The 17294-nt window shown below is 27.8% G+C and overlaps 1 protein-coding gene across 1 annotated transcript in view; it reads left to right on the forward strand.

Annotated features, from left to right (window-relative positions):
- Positions 1-17294, forward strand: part of LOC112601679 (transcription factor SPT20 homolog) — a 53272-nt gene that overhangs the window by 23796 nt on the left and 12182 nt on the right. Inside the window, exons 3-4 of the mRNA XM_025349413.1 lie at positions 12509-12576; positions 16499-16622. Coding sequence (XP_025205198.1) covers positions 12509-12576; positions 16499-16622 — 192 coding nt within the window. The remainder of the gene's footprint in view (positions 1-12508; positions 12577-16498; positions 16623-17294) is intronic.

Raw genomic sequence — 17294 nt, forward strand, 5'->3', positions numbered from 1 at the left:
ATTTTAGTTTGATTTGCATCCTACGTAATTGATAAATTATACAAAATATTACTTTATCACTGCGATTCAAGCTTATTATGTATTTATCGTTGGTAAATAAAAAAAAAACCCCCAAAAATTTGCAATATTACATACCTACCTAACCTACCTAATTTGTGTCAAATGCAGCACACTTTTTATCACGAATAAATAAAAAAGTTAGTGGGCGGGTATAATAGCTCGGTAGGTATATATTATTTACAATTTATCTATAATGCAATATCGAAATGGTAATAAAATCCATCGACACACATACACACTTGTATCAATATAATAATAATAAATACATTTATGAATTAAAGAACGAGCGTGTGCATTTTGTGCGACAATCAATTAACTGCGCCGACCGAAATCGCGTCAAGTGTTGAGAGCTGCATCACGAGCGAGAGCTCAAATTTATATTGTATTTAGGTAGGTACACTAAATTATGTATTATACGACATAGGTATATTGCTGAAGGTATCACTTCATCGCGTTGGCCAAAGTACCTACATATAATACCTATTGCATATACGTATGAGGTATGCCGTATATTATATGTATATACCTATACATCGCATATATATGGGTTTCAACGGCGGCGGCGGCGGCGGCGGTGGTCTGGGCGTGATTCCAGTCGCGTGTAAGTGCGATTATCGTTGGCCGCCGCTCCGTAGAACAAACAATAGAAAGCAGATTATATTTTGACACAGTGAAAAAAAATTGCGTTTTAATAACACACATATGCACACTCTGTCACATTATACTGTATACGTGTTCGGATTATTACTATTACTACAGCCTACTACGCGTATACGACAGCCGGTTCGACCCGTATCGTGTTATATTATTATATTATTATATAGCCATGCAGAGATATCTTTTACGCTAAATACGAGTTGAATAAAAATATTTAAAAGAAAAAAAAAAGTAATAAATAAATAAATAAAACGGATGATAATACGGACAGGAAGGGCGTGAAAACGCTATTATTGCTATACATTCGTTCACATACGCATATAAGTACACCTATATTATGAGCACAAATGGATATTACAATACACATTTTACATTGTCAGTTCGTATATAATAATAAATATATAACTTGTTTGGCGGGCGCTAAAGAATTATATATATTTTTATTTTTTTTTTTATTTTTTTGTTATTCATGTGTTATTAGTTGTGTAAACACGTGTCTTGATTTACGTAACACGTAGTGGGTGTCTCCGAAATATCGATTAATGTTTTTAATAATATTTATAACATAAAAAAAATATACCAATGTGTATATTATATATTATATAGGTAGGTAGGTACCTACAATCTATGTTTGCGTGTGGCGTGGATTAAAATTGATTTTATTCAATCGCTATTGTATCTATGAGAAATAGCTTATTAAAATTAAATAAACTAAATACCTATTTCAGATAATAATAGAAAAGTGATTCAATAAGTAAAAAAATCGTCTATAAAAAAAAAAAAAAAAAATACATATAGACACCTATAACATAATATACATAATAGGTATAAACTGCAATAATAAGCGTATTATTTACGACCTTCGTTATTATATAATAATTTATAACGCTATAATAACACTTATACAGTTATACTTGTTCCCCTATAAGGTTTTGTGGAAAAATTGAAATAATTTTACGAACTGACTCCGATTTGCATTATCTATGAGTTCTCGAAAAACGCCCACAGAAAAATAATAGATCAAATGATAAGTCTAATAACAATTTGCTAATTTTGTTTTGTTTCTAAACAATCGCAATGCGGTTCCGATTTTAATTATTGTTTACCATAATAAAATAGTATACATAAAATCGTATAATGTATGGGTAAAAATTATAACTGGGGTATATATTTTCGTATATGTGTACTTTTTTACTTCTAAGGCCGCCCTTGGATAAAGTCACGCTTTAAAACACGCATTGTATTGTTCATTTTTGAGTCGCCTTGAAGTTACTAGATTAAATTAGTAAGAAACAGCTTAGGTCGATTTAAGATTTTCTAGCGGTAAAACAATTGATACTGAAATGGATTATATATTGCGTAAAAACATAAATGATCGAAACTCTGTATATTATTATTAATTATTTCAAATAATATCATAAAATATCGCCGTCTAAACGTACTAATTTGCCGTAATTTTCTTTAATTCAATTCAACTCGTGTACAATATAATATACGAGGGCTACAGTGTTCAAGTGTACCTAAATATGTTATATCGCAGTATCTACCTTATGGTCTATACACATCATGTCAGTCATGATGTTTGAACTTTAGTATTTAAAATACATTCACATAAATCATATAGCGTTATACATAATGACCTCGATGTACATGTATATACGTTTATATTTAAGATCACGTACAAATGTATAATAATATAATTTTAAGTTATTTGATCACGTGAATTACAATGATGTATCAATGTATGATAAAATTAAATCATAACCCAGTAATACAAATATATTTCGGAAAAAAAAAGTTTTGTGTTTTAAATGTTTTATTAGCGAGAAAAATATTCTTATTAACAGCACTTAGTCAGGATTTTTTAACAGGTATGTCTTAATTTTTATTTTAAGTTTATCTTGTGAGAAACTTTATATACTATTAAATTTGTAGTTATCAATCTTCATATCAATATCGAATATGACAACGTATTTTTTTTTATGTGTGAGGCACATAACAAATATATTGTTTTGCGAATAAATATATGAATTTGAAGAGGGAGAAAATGTTTCAATGTACAAAACACCCCTCTGATTACGCCATTATAGATGTATTAAAACTATTATTGTTTATTGATGCTACACTTTAATGTGTTAGTTTTCGTCTTACAAAGGTACAATCTGTCAATGTATAGCCAATTTACGTCTCGGAATATACATTTTGTGTTTTAATTTCAGTAATATAATTAATTGGATTTAATTTAAGTATAATAATATTATCTAGAATGCATCATGTAGGCTTTTATTGATATTTTAATTTTAAGGTGAATAACGAGTGTTTTAAAATTGTAATATTTTATAAAGCTAAAAGTTAAATCTCATTTTAAAAGTCTATACGATATGTCCTAGATTATACTCTTCTATCTTTAAATTTAATTATATAGGTCAGGTCAATTCATCCTTATATTTAAATGAAATGACACAAAATGAATTCTACCGAACACAGGTTTGCTGTTATGTGCGTTTGTAAAACGAAGTCAACATATCCAGGTTTATCGTCTTTAAAAAATCATATTTTTTACTTATACGTTATATTATCAATAGTTCCCAAATTGTTTTGGTTCACAAATTCTTAAAAATAAAAATAATTTAATTACGCCTCTCATGAGTAAATGAAACAAAAATATTAATATTAATACTTATAGTGTATATGTGTAATATTAATATTTATACATCACGTTTCCCATAATTAAGTGCGCTTGCGTCTCTTAAGGGAGCAGCGCTTCACAGTTTGGAAATTGCATCGTTATATCAATAAATGACAGTAATTTGTCATGACATCCCTTTTTCATCGCAGAATATAATCAATTTGTATTTTTAGCAATTTAGTGCAACTTAAAATGTATTCGTGGTTTCCCGAAATGATAAGTTGACTGCTGCAAAAATCACTCCAGGGATATGTTCGTAGATATTTATTTTTGTATTATTCTATACATTACGAAGATATTATAGTGAGGGTATTTTTTTTCTGCGCCACAGTTAGGAACCGTTTTTACGTACATCAATAGGTTTATATTAAATGCATGAAATATATTTGTGCATAGATAAAATTTGCATGTAACATTAATATATTTTAATATTGTATCATGTACGAACCACGGTATACGAGCGAACCGTACTTCTTATTTAGTCCGACTCAGGTCTTCCATCAACTCCATTGATAAACAACACAATTTCTGAAACTACGCGATTGACGTAGGTCACGGTCATTAATTACCGTACCCGAATACATACACATACACGATACACGTAAGATTTATCATAATAAAACATACAGCCGATCAACACGCGATCGTATCTATTTATAACCAGATTTAAACGTTTTATTTTAAGCGCTCCGTTTCTATGTTATTAAAATATATGTGTGAGGATTGTAAAAAATCACACACGCGTAAGCCATAAAGACACACTTGTTTATTATTATTATTATTATATTATTACCATTATATACTGTGTAGTGTGTACCTACATTTGCTGCGCGATACGCTCGTTAATCGCATAACGAGCCTACCGAGGCGGCGATAATCTAATAAGAGTTCGTTGGTTAAGACGCAACAACGAAATCGTCAAAATCAGCAAGTACGATAAAATATTCTCACCGGCGAAAGATATATATTACAAATGTAATATTGTACAAAATACAAATAATATCATAATTCATATATATATACCCTCTATGATAGGTGTCTTAAACTATTATGTCCAATACGTAATATACATTATAAATAATGTGAGTATAAGTTATAGGTAGTCATTTATTTTCATTATTATTATTTATACAGTATTTCAATCGCACCCGGACAATCTGTATGAGTGTAACCTATACCTAGTTCTATAGTTTTACATAAGTATAGAGGCATCTCTGCAAGATTTTAAATGAGAAAAGATGAAATTACGTAGGTTTATAATTTTATACAATACCATAGCTTTAACTACTATAAGTTGGAAATACTATTTTTATCTAAATAAAAAAATAAATTTTTAATTTACTTTAATTTCTTTTAATGGAATATTATAGATAAACATTTTTATTTTTAATTAATAGTAAATTACCGAAATTACTAGTTTTATTGATTTAATGTGTTTTAAGTTTTTTAAGTATAGAAAAAATATGTATAAAAAATAATTATTTTCCTGATTTTATTGTTTAATCATTAATACTACGTAATGCATATTTATTTGGTATATTTTGCATAAACAATTCAGGAATTTAATTATTACGTATGATAATAATATATGATTGCCGGTATTTTACTATTCTAAAAACGGATCTCAACATTCATGATTATTGATTACACATTTGATATTGGTTTGCTCTTTCAAACGAATAAAATCTACCGAAATATAATATTTTTTTTAAACTCAACAATATAATACATATTATACTGCAATAAATGATATAGTTACTTTTATTATATTGTAAAAAAACATGAGATTGTCTTTTGGGAAAACATCATACGCAAACTCTTAATTCGCTTTATCTTTATTATCATTTACTTCATTCACTGTTTTGTTACTTCTATTTCTATAAATAAATATATAGTGTTATTTTTAATCTTTATTTTGAAGACAGTCGCAAAATTAACATATTTTCAAAAATATTCATAAATACTAACTTTACTAACCTATTGATTCTCTAACATTCTGCCTTCTTGGGCATATAATTGGTCCGTTCACTAGTCTCTATAATATTACCATGATAAAAATGTACGCCTGTGGTTATATGTATAATTTGCATCATAAACTAATATAAATAAAAATAAATTAACAATCAATTTGGTTAAATAAGTTTCTTAAAAATATAACTAAAATAATTTATTCTCTTAACAACGCGTAAAATATAGTACAATATATATATATACAATATAGTACATAGATATATAAGTACTCGTATTATAAAATTATTTAATAATAATAAAAACGATGAATTATAATTTTATGAGTTATAAAACTCATATAATGTAGAAGTGTAGAATTTTCAAATTTTAGTAATTACATATTTTAGCTAGTTTTCCAATTTATAATCTTCATAGCTTAATTTTAAATACATAATTAATATTGAGCATATAATTTTCGTTCACTACATATTATATATATAGTTATAATCAATTTACATACTTGCAATGAATTAGATATTTGTTTTTTTAGATATGTAATATTGGTGATTTTATATTTTTTTAAATAAATAAATAACAAAACATATAAAGTATCTTTTAATTTGGCGACCTAGTGCACTTGCCCTCTTTGCCCTTCTCTATCCTTATCATGACCTTGTGAATACACGTGTGTATAGTGTTCTGTGTTGTGATAATATACTATACATAAAGTGTAAGTATCGCATGATTTATCAACCTATAATCGCATTGCATAGAGGTGTATTATCGAACAAGCGTAGGGAAATTACTTTAGCCCTCCCCACCATGGAAAAGGATTTGGAAAATATATCTGACGCAGGTACTCTCATAATGGTAATAAAAATGTTGTAAAGATTTGTTGATTTTTGTATTGATCTTTTAGGTAACTTCCACAGCAGAGAGCATTATATTTATATCATATTTTAACGACTTATTTTAATAAGGATAAGCCCGATAAAGAAAACAATTAACTGGAAATAAGACATTGAAAAATTTGATGAAAATATATTTTAATTTTTAATTTTTTTAAGTATAAATCTTTTTATTTAACTTAAAATTAATAATTAAATTGTCTTGTTCAGGATTAAGTAGTTATGTATCATAGGTGGCCAACTTGCAGCTCTCGAGCCACATATGGCTCTCGTCATTGCCAGATTCGGCTCGCGTCTTATTTACAGAATCGAAATTTACTGAATATTATTATGAATTTTAATTTTTTAGGTATTAGCTTTAAGCTTATAAAAAATTATCAAATTATATGAAATGTGTCTATAAACATTTTGGCTTTTGGTATCATTGTAATTATCTATGTGGCCCGTGAATCTATTCATGTTGTCCGCCCCTGTTATATATAAAAGGGGAGAATCGAGACTGAGTTTGTATCGCGTATGATAACGGTCAGCGGTGACATTCGGTTCGGGCGTGTTTTTATTGAAATTCTGACACCACATTGTCTGCACATAGGTAATATAATTAAGTACAAGCATTGTATATACATTATATACATTGACACATGGAATCGTGTTATTAAAGTACGTTGTACGTATGTTACCGCGTGTTACAATAATAGTTTATTAAAGCAGTCTTGCTCAAACGGTTGATCCGACCGAACAACAGAATATAATATAATATGTATAATATTGTATAATATTATAATAATTAATGATAAGACTATTGCTACAATCGCAAACGGGCGCGCGCGCGCTGGTCACGCGAGGAAAGGACACACGACGAACGAGACGACGACGATGATAACGATAATAATTATGACAAAATCGTGTCGGCGCGCGCCTGCATAATATTTCACCTATGTGTGTGTGTGTGATGTGACGGGCGGCACGCGGAGTTTTATGCCATATGGCCGAGTCGACCCAGGACGACGCAACAATTGTTTTTTTTTAAATTATTTTTATCTCGATTTTTCTTAATTTTTACTGCATTTTTTTACGAACGATTTTTGGAGTAGAAGTAAAAAGCTCAGTAAAAGTTTCAGTTTCCGACTACCTTCACAGATCAGTTACTGAATCTAATCTATGCGATTATACCCACTATACATAATAATATGATGTTTTGTAATTAGTCATTTTCGATTTTCTCAACATAGCTCTATATATTATTCGAGAGTGAAATATAAGTAGGTATTGTACTCAAACACGTTTAACATGGAGTATTGTATGTAAAGCGTATCGATGGTTCAGCGTACGTGTATGCCAACGTGTTAAAAGTTATAACTAATAACTTACAAGCACACGTTTAAAAATTTTTCTGAAATTATTCATTTGAAATGCTTTGATAAAATAGTTTAATTTAAAATAACAAAAATTTCGTGAACGAAACGAGCAATAAAATACTAAAATTAATTTTTAATTTAAAAAAAAAAAATTAATTCAATACAAAATATATTCTTAACTATTGGTATACGACCAGCTATGTCCAAGACAGTATAAACTTAAACAAAACTAGAATTCAGATGCTTATGATTCAATGATTAATCAGTTAAATAATGTTAAATAATATAAAAAAGCTATCAGTAGAAAATCAGCATTTATATGATCAATTCTACTATAAGTCCTTCCTAGTCTTCCTCCATCACTATTCGCGACATTATACAATTTTTAAGTGAAATATTATAATTTTCAGATAATCTACTGTTTATAGATTTCAAAAATCAGTTTTCGAATAAATTCATTATCATTATTATTTATGAAAAAATGGGGGTAAGCATTCTTGCTGTGAAACATTCTGTATACTTATTTGGTCGACATCACCAAAGTGATTCACGATTCACATTTCATATTCATTGATCGTTGCTATTAGTGTTATTACCTTGAAAATGTTATTATGTCTTCGTTTAAGCTATGATACTGTACGACGGCACCTATTTCACCTACATACACAATATTTTACGTATTTTATATTGCAATAAATAAACAGTAGTCGTCTATAGCAGTTTCTGTCACTTAGTAACATGAGTGATTAACTTCGTTAGAATACTGATCAGATAAAAAGGTGATGAAAAGGTTTAATTTAAACTTTTCTAGTTATATTTTCTTACTTGGAATGGATGTACGAAAACTCAGTGTTAAGACTTTAGCAAGTTTCATATTAAATAATACATTGACATTTGTTGTGATGACATACGTATATATTGCTAAAATTACTGTTAGTTAATTGCTTCGAATCGATTCATATTAATATTTAATAATTATCTTATCATACCGTCCAATCATAGAATAATAAAATTGAGGTTTCCGATAATTTTGTTGAAAATTATAAAAACGATAATGCAGCCTTTCCCTCTCATTTGTAGGCTGATTTAACTAAAAATCCAAATAGAGCTATAAACGCTTATATATCCTTAAAATTAATTTTACAAGTCACCGAAATGTACATATTTTTACTTTTGTTCTATCAGATTTCAAACCAAAACTTGTGTAAGTACCTAAAACTTAATAGTATATCTTAATCAAATAAACTCGAAAATTAAAAAAAAAACGACAGTGTAGATAATGCTATAATAATAGTTTTAAAAATTATATTACACATTTAATTTATTCTAACAATTATTATTTTTATTATTTAATAACATTAGATACAATAAGTAATTTAATAATTTTAACTTACTCTTTAGTTTTAAGTTTTGTTTATTTTGGTATATTATGTATTACTATCATTTAACGCAGGCTATTTTAATATAATGAATATTATGATTTTTTTCTCTAATAATTATTAATTTTAAACTTTCGCATGATTCACTGGTGGAATTTATACTAAAAAGGTACTTTGTGGCGGTGTTATATGCGTCCAAATAATATATTACGTGTTTATAATGTTTGTGACATAACACTCATACACCACAAATAGCGTTTGTAACAAAACTAAAATTAAATTAAATTCGTAAATAAAAAAAATATCAAATCGAAGATAATAATAGGGAAAAACAATTTTAAATTGAAAAAATGGCGGGTGTATTATTATTTATTATTGTGTATAGTGCAGACGGTAGAAGATGGCGACAAAATGAAATTCAATTTAAATTTTCCATCGACCCGTCTGGAAACTGCACGATAATTGCAGCGTACGCAGTAGGAATATATTGGTAATGAAATGTTCAAATAGTTATTATTGTAGTATACAATTGGCGAATCCTATAAGAGAGATAATAAAAGGATTGCAACAAATACTCGCAAATATGTCAAAATAACTCCACTTAAGGTAAAAATATAAATTCAATTCTGCTATAATATATTAGGAATCACAATAAGATACACGCAATATTTTATCTATAGTCTTCTAAATATATTCCACGAAAACAATAAGAATTATTATTATTAAAACACACTTTTCCATTCTTGTGGTTTCTTGGAGTTTGAGTACAATTACTATATAAACTATAAAGAATAGGTATATTATTAGTACTTATATATAGCTTTATACGCACTCTGGGGATGTAACGGTTACATTTAAAATAATATCAACAATTTAATAAATAACTAAATTTAATATACGCAAAAAGAAAGTAGTGGAAAAAATGAAAATAAATTAACTAAAATAATGCAGAGTTACCTTAAAAACTAATTATTGAAAAACTATTTAAAATTCAAATCAAAACAACAATTATCATATAATATATTATTATGAAACCGTATTCTACGCTTCAGATGTGACTGAGTTTTACGAAGATCTATTTGACACCATATCTGTGAACTCGAACAAGTATAAACTTATAAATGTGGAATTTATAAAATGTGATTTACGTGTACGCTAGTTAAAATACATGACAATTTAGGTCATTTAAAATTTGGATATAGCTTGACAGACCATTTTATGATATCTAATATTATTATGGTAGTACAGTTCATCAAGGATATACAAATCAAACATATCTCAAACCTGTGGTTTTAGCAGAATATTTCATAATAATATGTTGTGCGGTTTGGTTTAAGAATCGTAATCAAGTGAACTAACAAGCCAACAATTTTGCATAATACAATATTTGAATACACGTATTTGTTTTATTAATATATATACTATATGAACAGAAAAATATTTTTAAAATACCCACAATGTGACAAATCGTTTAAATATTCAACTTTGGTATTGTTTACGACATTGTGTGGCCGAATTGTAGTCCATTAAAAATGTGTTTATGGTCAATAAATAATTTAAGAAAATAAAAATGGTTTTTTAAATGTGATAAATACAAAAATTTTCAATATAAATATACTAATTTATACTCGAAAATTAATACAATGCATATAAAAAGAATCGTGAATCATTCAATCGATTGTAATTTTTAAATATCCGGTAAATATATATATTTACAGTTATAATATTATAATATTAAGATAGCTATCCGCACGATTTAAATTTTTTAAATAAATCATTGTAGACACCATAATATAATTGTTTTAATAATATGTTCAAATTTTTTCGAAATTGTACACGATTACTTGATTTTTAAAAGTTTTGACCATATAATACATACAATTTTAAGCGTTTGAACATTTAGAAATATTAAAAGTAAAAAGGTTGTTTGTAGCAATAACATGTATTTCATGTAATATTTATGATGTTAACAATTTTTGAGAAATTCATAATCGTCACTGTTATATAATGCTTTCATGGACTTGAACTAGATTTTTGGTCAATGCATTTTAAAATTTCGATCTCAGCATCTTGCACATATGCAAGAGTCATGTACAAAAGTAATAATATTCAATTGATGTATTTTTGACGTTTACCTGGAATATTTTTCACTAATTCACTGAAATATAATATCATTTATCGGAGTTAAAGTATTTGTATTAGTGGTTTATCGGTATGTCCGAAACCATGAAACGCGGCGAATGACCGAGAGAAAATGCTGATAAAATAAAAATTTCGTTATCTGGGACGCAATTCCAAAAAAAAAAAAATCATCGGTTCTTTTACCCAGCTCGCAGACCACATGATTGTTTACTCTTTCTATCCGCATCCTGTACACTGGCGTATATTGTACGACTTAATACTAATATTACGGTATACCACGCCGAGCCGCGGCAGATCATAGGTCTCGACACCGAGCCGGCCGAGAAGAGAGGTCATGCTCGGTTGCCGAGGTCGTACATATCCACGGATGAGAGATCGGTTTAATAAGACGTTTTTTTTTGTTTTTTTCATAACCCTATTAGCCAACCAAATTATGTATACAATAATATACATCATACGTACTACACTGCGCAGCCATAGTGCACCATAACATCTTCTAGGCTTTTTTCCTCTATACCTTCCCTCCTATTTTCTATATAATATCCCGCGGGCTTGGATATGATGTCTTGAATATTTCTATACGTTCACACTCTACAGCCACCGAGTACACAATACTATACGACGATCCGATACCAAAGGTCCGGGACTACGGTGCACAACATGAAAGATGATTTCGTCGCGATACGGAATCAACGCGCATACCGAATAATATAGTTATATTATGCGTGGGTAGGTAATTCCATATAATATACAGTAATAACATTATATAATATTGTATATACATATACATAGTTATATAATGACCCGATATCTCGGCAGCAGTTGGCACGTCATTAAGATACTCGAATTGAAATTTAAAATTTTTTGAAACGATTTAGTCTTAGCCTCAGCTAATTCACGTGTTATTAATACATTTTTATTCTGTCAAGAACCTAGTACATAATAACTACCACGAAAACGACGAGTCCCGCCGAATAGTTCTTTATGTGGCCTATATTATGAAAGAGTGAATCGTTCGACAGACCTATAGCTTATCTATACAATGTTTTTAATAACAGTTGGCCCTCGTTATATATTTATGTATTAATTTTTTTAATGAGGAAAAAAACGTTAATTATGTTGTAACTTCATATACACGCAGGTACCAATTATTTTTTATTTCATAAACTACATCGGTCAAATAAATTCGATAGATTCGTTCCCCGCAAGACGCGTAGTGTATATTATGTATATACTACAATAGTATATATTAGTATATTGTATTCACCCAGTGGATTGTACAACTATCCAATATATTATTGTGTTCGAACCTCACGTTTTTCATTAATTTAATAATGTCTTATTATACTGTGTGTTTTTTTTCAGCCGCGCTGTGGAACTGCAATTGCTGGTGGAATGCCGCCAATATTTACACTTTCGCCGTGCAACCCGGAGTAAGTACTCGTATAATAAATTATTAATATGATATTATTCGATTTGTGTTGTATGACAGAGCGTCAATGTATTCGATAATAGATCGCGAGTGAGATAATCGCATAGCTAGGAAAATACACCCCGCCTGAGTATAATAATATATTGGAGGTATATCTGAAATCTGAATAATGACATGGTGTGTATCAATAAAGTTATATAGTGATAGTGATTATTTGTGCCCGACGCCCAAACAGCAGTTCTGTAGGCATCTATTCCAGCATGTGTGATTGTTTTGACTAAATTACATAACTCGGACACGCTCGAACAACCGTAATATGGTATAGTTAGGTACTAGGAGGTACCAGCTATTATACCCATAAGTCATAAGTCATAACACTCATAATACATAATATTATATTACGTGCTCATATAACGTATACGTAAAATATTGAGGTGATTGTTGTCGGTGTTTAAGACGACGGATAATCGTATTATATACACACAATCGTTAGTAATTATGCATTCTTAATTATTTATAATATATATCGGGTGATTTTTCTTTAATTGTAAACACTCATTTTTTCAAAAATTATCAACATTTATTAAGTTTTATTATTTTATTTTTTTTTAATGACAACTTACATTAGGAGTAGCGAAGTAGTATAGATCAACATTTTACGGACTATAAGAGTATATTGGATATAATCCAGCACAATAATGTACAGTTATATAGTACAGTATAGTATATACTACATACTACAGGTTACTTTACTTTACTCATCAAATTTTAAAAATGGACAAACAATATGATAAAATAAAATATTTTTAAAAACTAATAATTTTTGAGATTTTAGTGTTTACTGTTTAAATACTCATCAATATTCATCATGTATATTTATTTGTTATATACGTAAAATATAAATCTTTATAGAAAATAATTATATTATAGACATTTATAGTCTACAAATACACAGGACAATAATATAGAAATACTGTAGGTAGTGTAGGTAACGAATTTGATCGAGATTCAATTATTAATTGCAGGATATTCTAATTTGTACACACTTTAACCTAAACAGTCTGATTATTTATCTACTTTTAATTTCTAAAATAAAATCATAAACATTTTTAATAGATAAATATGAATATAATGACATATACGATTAACTAGACCTCACGGAGAAAGTATCTGAAAATTAGTATTACTGTGTGTGTGTTTTAAAAAAAAATTACAATATTCGATATCCTTGGCAATTGCGACTGATTTTTAAATTATTATGCTGATGTATTCATTAAAAATTCAGTTCGCTTGGTATATTGATTTTCAATGTACGTATGAATAGTATATACTTATAATGTATAAGTTAACGTTAAAAAATTACTATAGTATTATAGATACGTAGGAATCGGTTTCATAACTGGTTATAAAATGACATGTGTTACCTGTATACACATAGTTATATTTTCGCCAAATAGATATCAATGTTTTGAATATTCGTTCACATCCACACGTCACTATGACGTACATACCAACGTTGAAAACAATTTCAAGAACATTATAAACATAAATATCTATTGATTCAATTACTATATAATAATTATGGTCACTCGAAATGCTTAAACGATTTAGCAGAAAAATGTTGATGAAACATAGATTGTGTAATACTATTTAAATATAATACATATATAATATTGTACTTACTTATAAGTTATATTATTACTAAATATAATATGTATATGAAATACAACTTTTAAACATATTAATTTAGGTATCATTATAATATTCTTATTTTTGTAAATCTACTGAGCTTAATTTCACTCATGGATAATATATATTTTAAATTAAAAAATATAGAAAAATCTAAAAAATATCTACGTCTTAAATAAAGTTTTCGATAAAACTTTATGCTTAAAACATAAAAAATTTTTATAACCTTTGACTTTCAATTTTTTAATATAAAACAGATATGATATTTACTTTTTTACTTCGTAATATATATAGTATGTACTTATCTTATGTTTAATCATACATTAATTTATTCTAACTATGTGTATTATATATATTATTATTATTTCTTACTTTGCACATTTTGTATCATATTATACCAATAAATATTTCAATATAATTAAAACGCTAATTAATGATTATTATATAAAAAATAAAATAATAAAATTTTAGTTATTATGTAATAGTATGTATTATAAAAGTATATAAAAAAAATAAAATAAAATATTAAATATTTGAATGAATATTAGTATAATATCAGTATAGTTACTACCTACTAATTTTAATAAAATAATATTGGCTTGACCTAAATCAAGTTTTTCAATCAATTGACCTAAGCATTTTATTTGACTATTGTACTTGTAATTTGTATTGCTCATGGTATCCGCCGAATATTTAATTAATAATGAAAAAAGTTTTCTGAAAAACTCCATATAGAATTCAGTTATATAAAAAAATGTTGCCAAATACACTTTTACTACCACAACCAACAATTATTATTATCCGTTAGAATGTTTGGCTAGAATCAGCCTTCTTTTATACAGATCATTTTAAACAATTCAAAAATGTAATTGAAAACTTGGAAGATGAAGCAAAAAGCATTCAAAATTGTAAATCAATTTTAAATAAGTTAAATGTGAAATTTTATCTTACTTACATTTAAGTTTTTTCATTAATCATTGAACTTGTTAAGCATCTTAAAACAAGTAGAAAATTCTGTAAATACTTCCTACTAGAGTAAATAGTACAATAATTAAAATAATATTTAAAAATGTTTTCGATAAAAATAAAGGATAAATAGTTTTAAAAGAAATTTCGAAAATACTTCAACGTGACAGTGCTAATTTCAACGATTTGTTTATTCCAAATAAATTATTCACCGGATATATTAGCCAATTTTAAATATTCACCAATAACTAGTGTTTACATTGAATGCAGTTTTTCATCCTATAAGTACATTCTTACAAATCGTCGTCATTATTTTACAGAAATAAACATGGAACATACTTTAATAATTTATTGTTTTTCCAATTAACAGACTAAAATCTTCAAAAAATTAATAAATAACTTTCGTTACAAAATTAAAATAAAATATAAAATTTAATAAAAATTTAAATTTTATTACTTATGTTTTCCGTTTTTTCTTGCTTATTTCGACTTTTTTGAGTGCATATACTACAAGTGTTCACTAACGCATAGTTTATTGTTTATCGCAACTTCCTGTTCTAACTGTGACTTTTATTATGTTTTTAATCACTAAAATTTATTTAGTTTTTTCATAATAATCTCCATTTGTGTAAGGTCAGCCATGGCTTGTTTTTAATTACTTATTTTATAATATGTTTATAAAAATCAATGGTTATGATATTGTATTCTTGTTAGTAAAAATGAAATTTCATGTTTACAGAACATATTAATATATTAATCTATGGTTTACAATAATGTTAATATATTTTTGTGTGAAATTTATAAATTGTAGTTAACATAATTCTACAGTCATAGAAAAAATTAAATGTATAGAAAGCAGCTAATAAACAAAAGGGTTATAAAATGATAAGTAATACGTTGGTATTTTAATTTTTCAAAAACTAAGAAAAAAAATTAAGCCCCCCCCCCAAAAAAAAAAAAAAATTCTGGTAATGACACTGACCTATAAGTTTATTCATATACTAAATTTTATTTAGTGTAACATTATTTTAATAAACATATTATACAAACTATTTTAATAAAAAAATGCTTATAAAAATGTGTAAATTTATTTCAAATTAAAATCATGTTTGCAAAGTATCAAAATTGTTGATGCATGAGTAAAGGGTAGGTATAGGCGTGCAGGATCGATTAAAATTCGTTATCTAGTTTAAACTCAAAACTGCAGCATATAGTTTCATCAGCAAACATTAACATTCATTAATGTCATATTGTGTGTACGTTTTCAGTATTTGGACTTTGACAATTTACCGGACACGAATTTCTCATGCGACGGCAAAGTCATCGGAGGTTATTATGCGGATGTGGAGACCGGCTGTCAGATGTTTCATGTTTGCACCATTGGCCAAAAAGGTAAGAGGGAAATATAAACAAAAACAAAGCCCAACCCAATTCGATTTTTCGCTTCGTAGAGACAACTTTCTTCCGACACGCTAGTCGGTCGGTTATTGCCGTCACTCGATTATATAACCGGTGCAATCCAGTTATCGTGATTTACATAAAAAAAAAAACCGCCACACGTATTTAGTCCATGCTATTACCTATACCTGCAACTCCGGCTGCAGAAGTTTATGTTGTATTTTTGTTTGTATATAAGTATTATATATATATATACGTTTTTTATATGCGTTTTACATGCACCTAAACCTAAAGGTGTACCTGAGCGCACATAATGTATATATTTATCAATATAGGGTGCGGGCATTGCAGGGTGATACAAAATATTATGCATATATTATATACATAAATTATAATATTGTCTATAATCTCCGAACATAATATAGGTACACGGTGTACCATGATACGTAATTCCCCCGTTGGCTGGATTTATATAAAATTATACGTACGAGTAAAACGATAAATTTATATTATGTATTCATAAATAGGGTGTATCGAGATTTCTAGAAGGTCTGATTGATATTCAAACGTGATTCTATGTTTTTAATGTAAAATCGTCAGATTTCCACAGGGGTAACGACGAAAACGATCGACGTCGACACAACGTCTCGATAAAACTCTGACTGT

This window comes from Melanaphis sacchari, unplaced genomic scaffold (assembly GCF_002803265.2).
Source record: "Melanaphis sacchari strain LSU unplaced genomic scaffold, SCAv2.0 Contig7_pilon_pilon, whole genome shotgun sequence".
Lineage (NCBI taxonomy): Eukaryota > Metazoa > Arthropoda > Insecta > Hemiptera > Aphididae > Melanaphis > Melanaphis sacchari.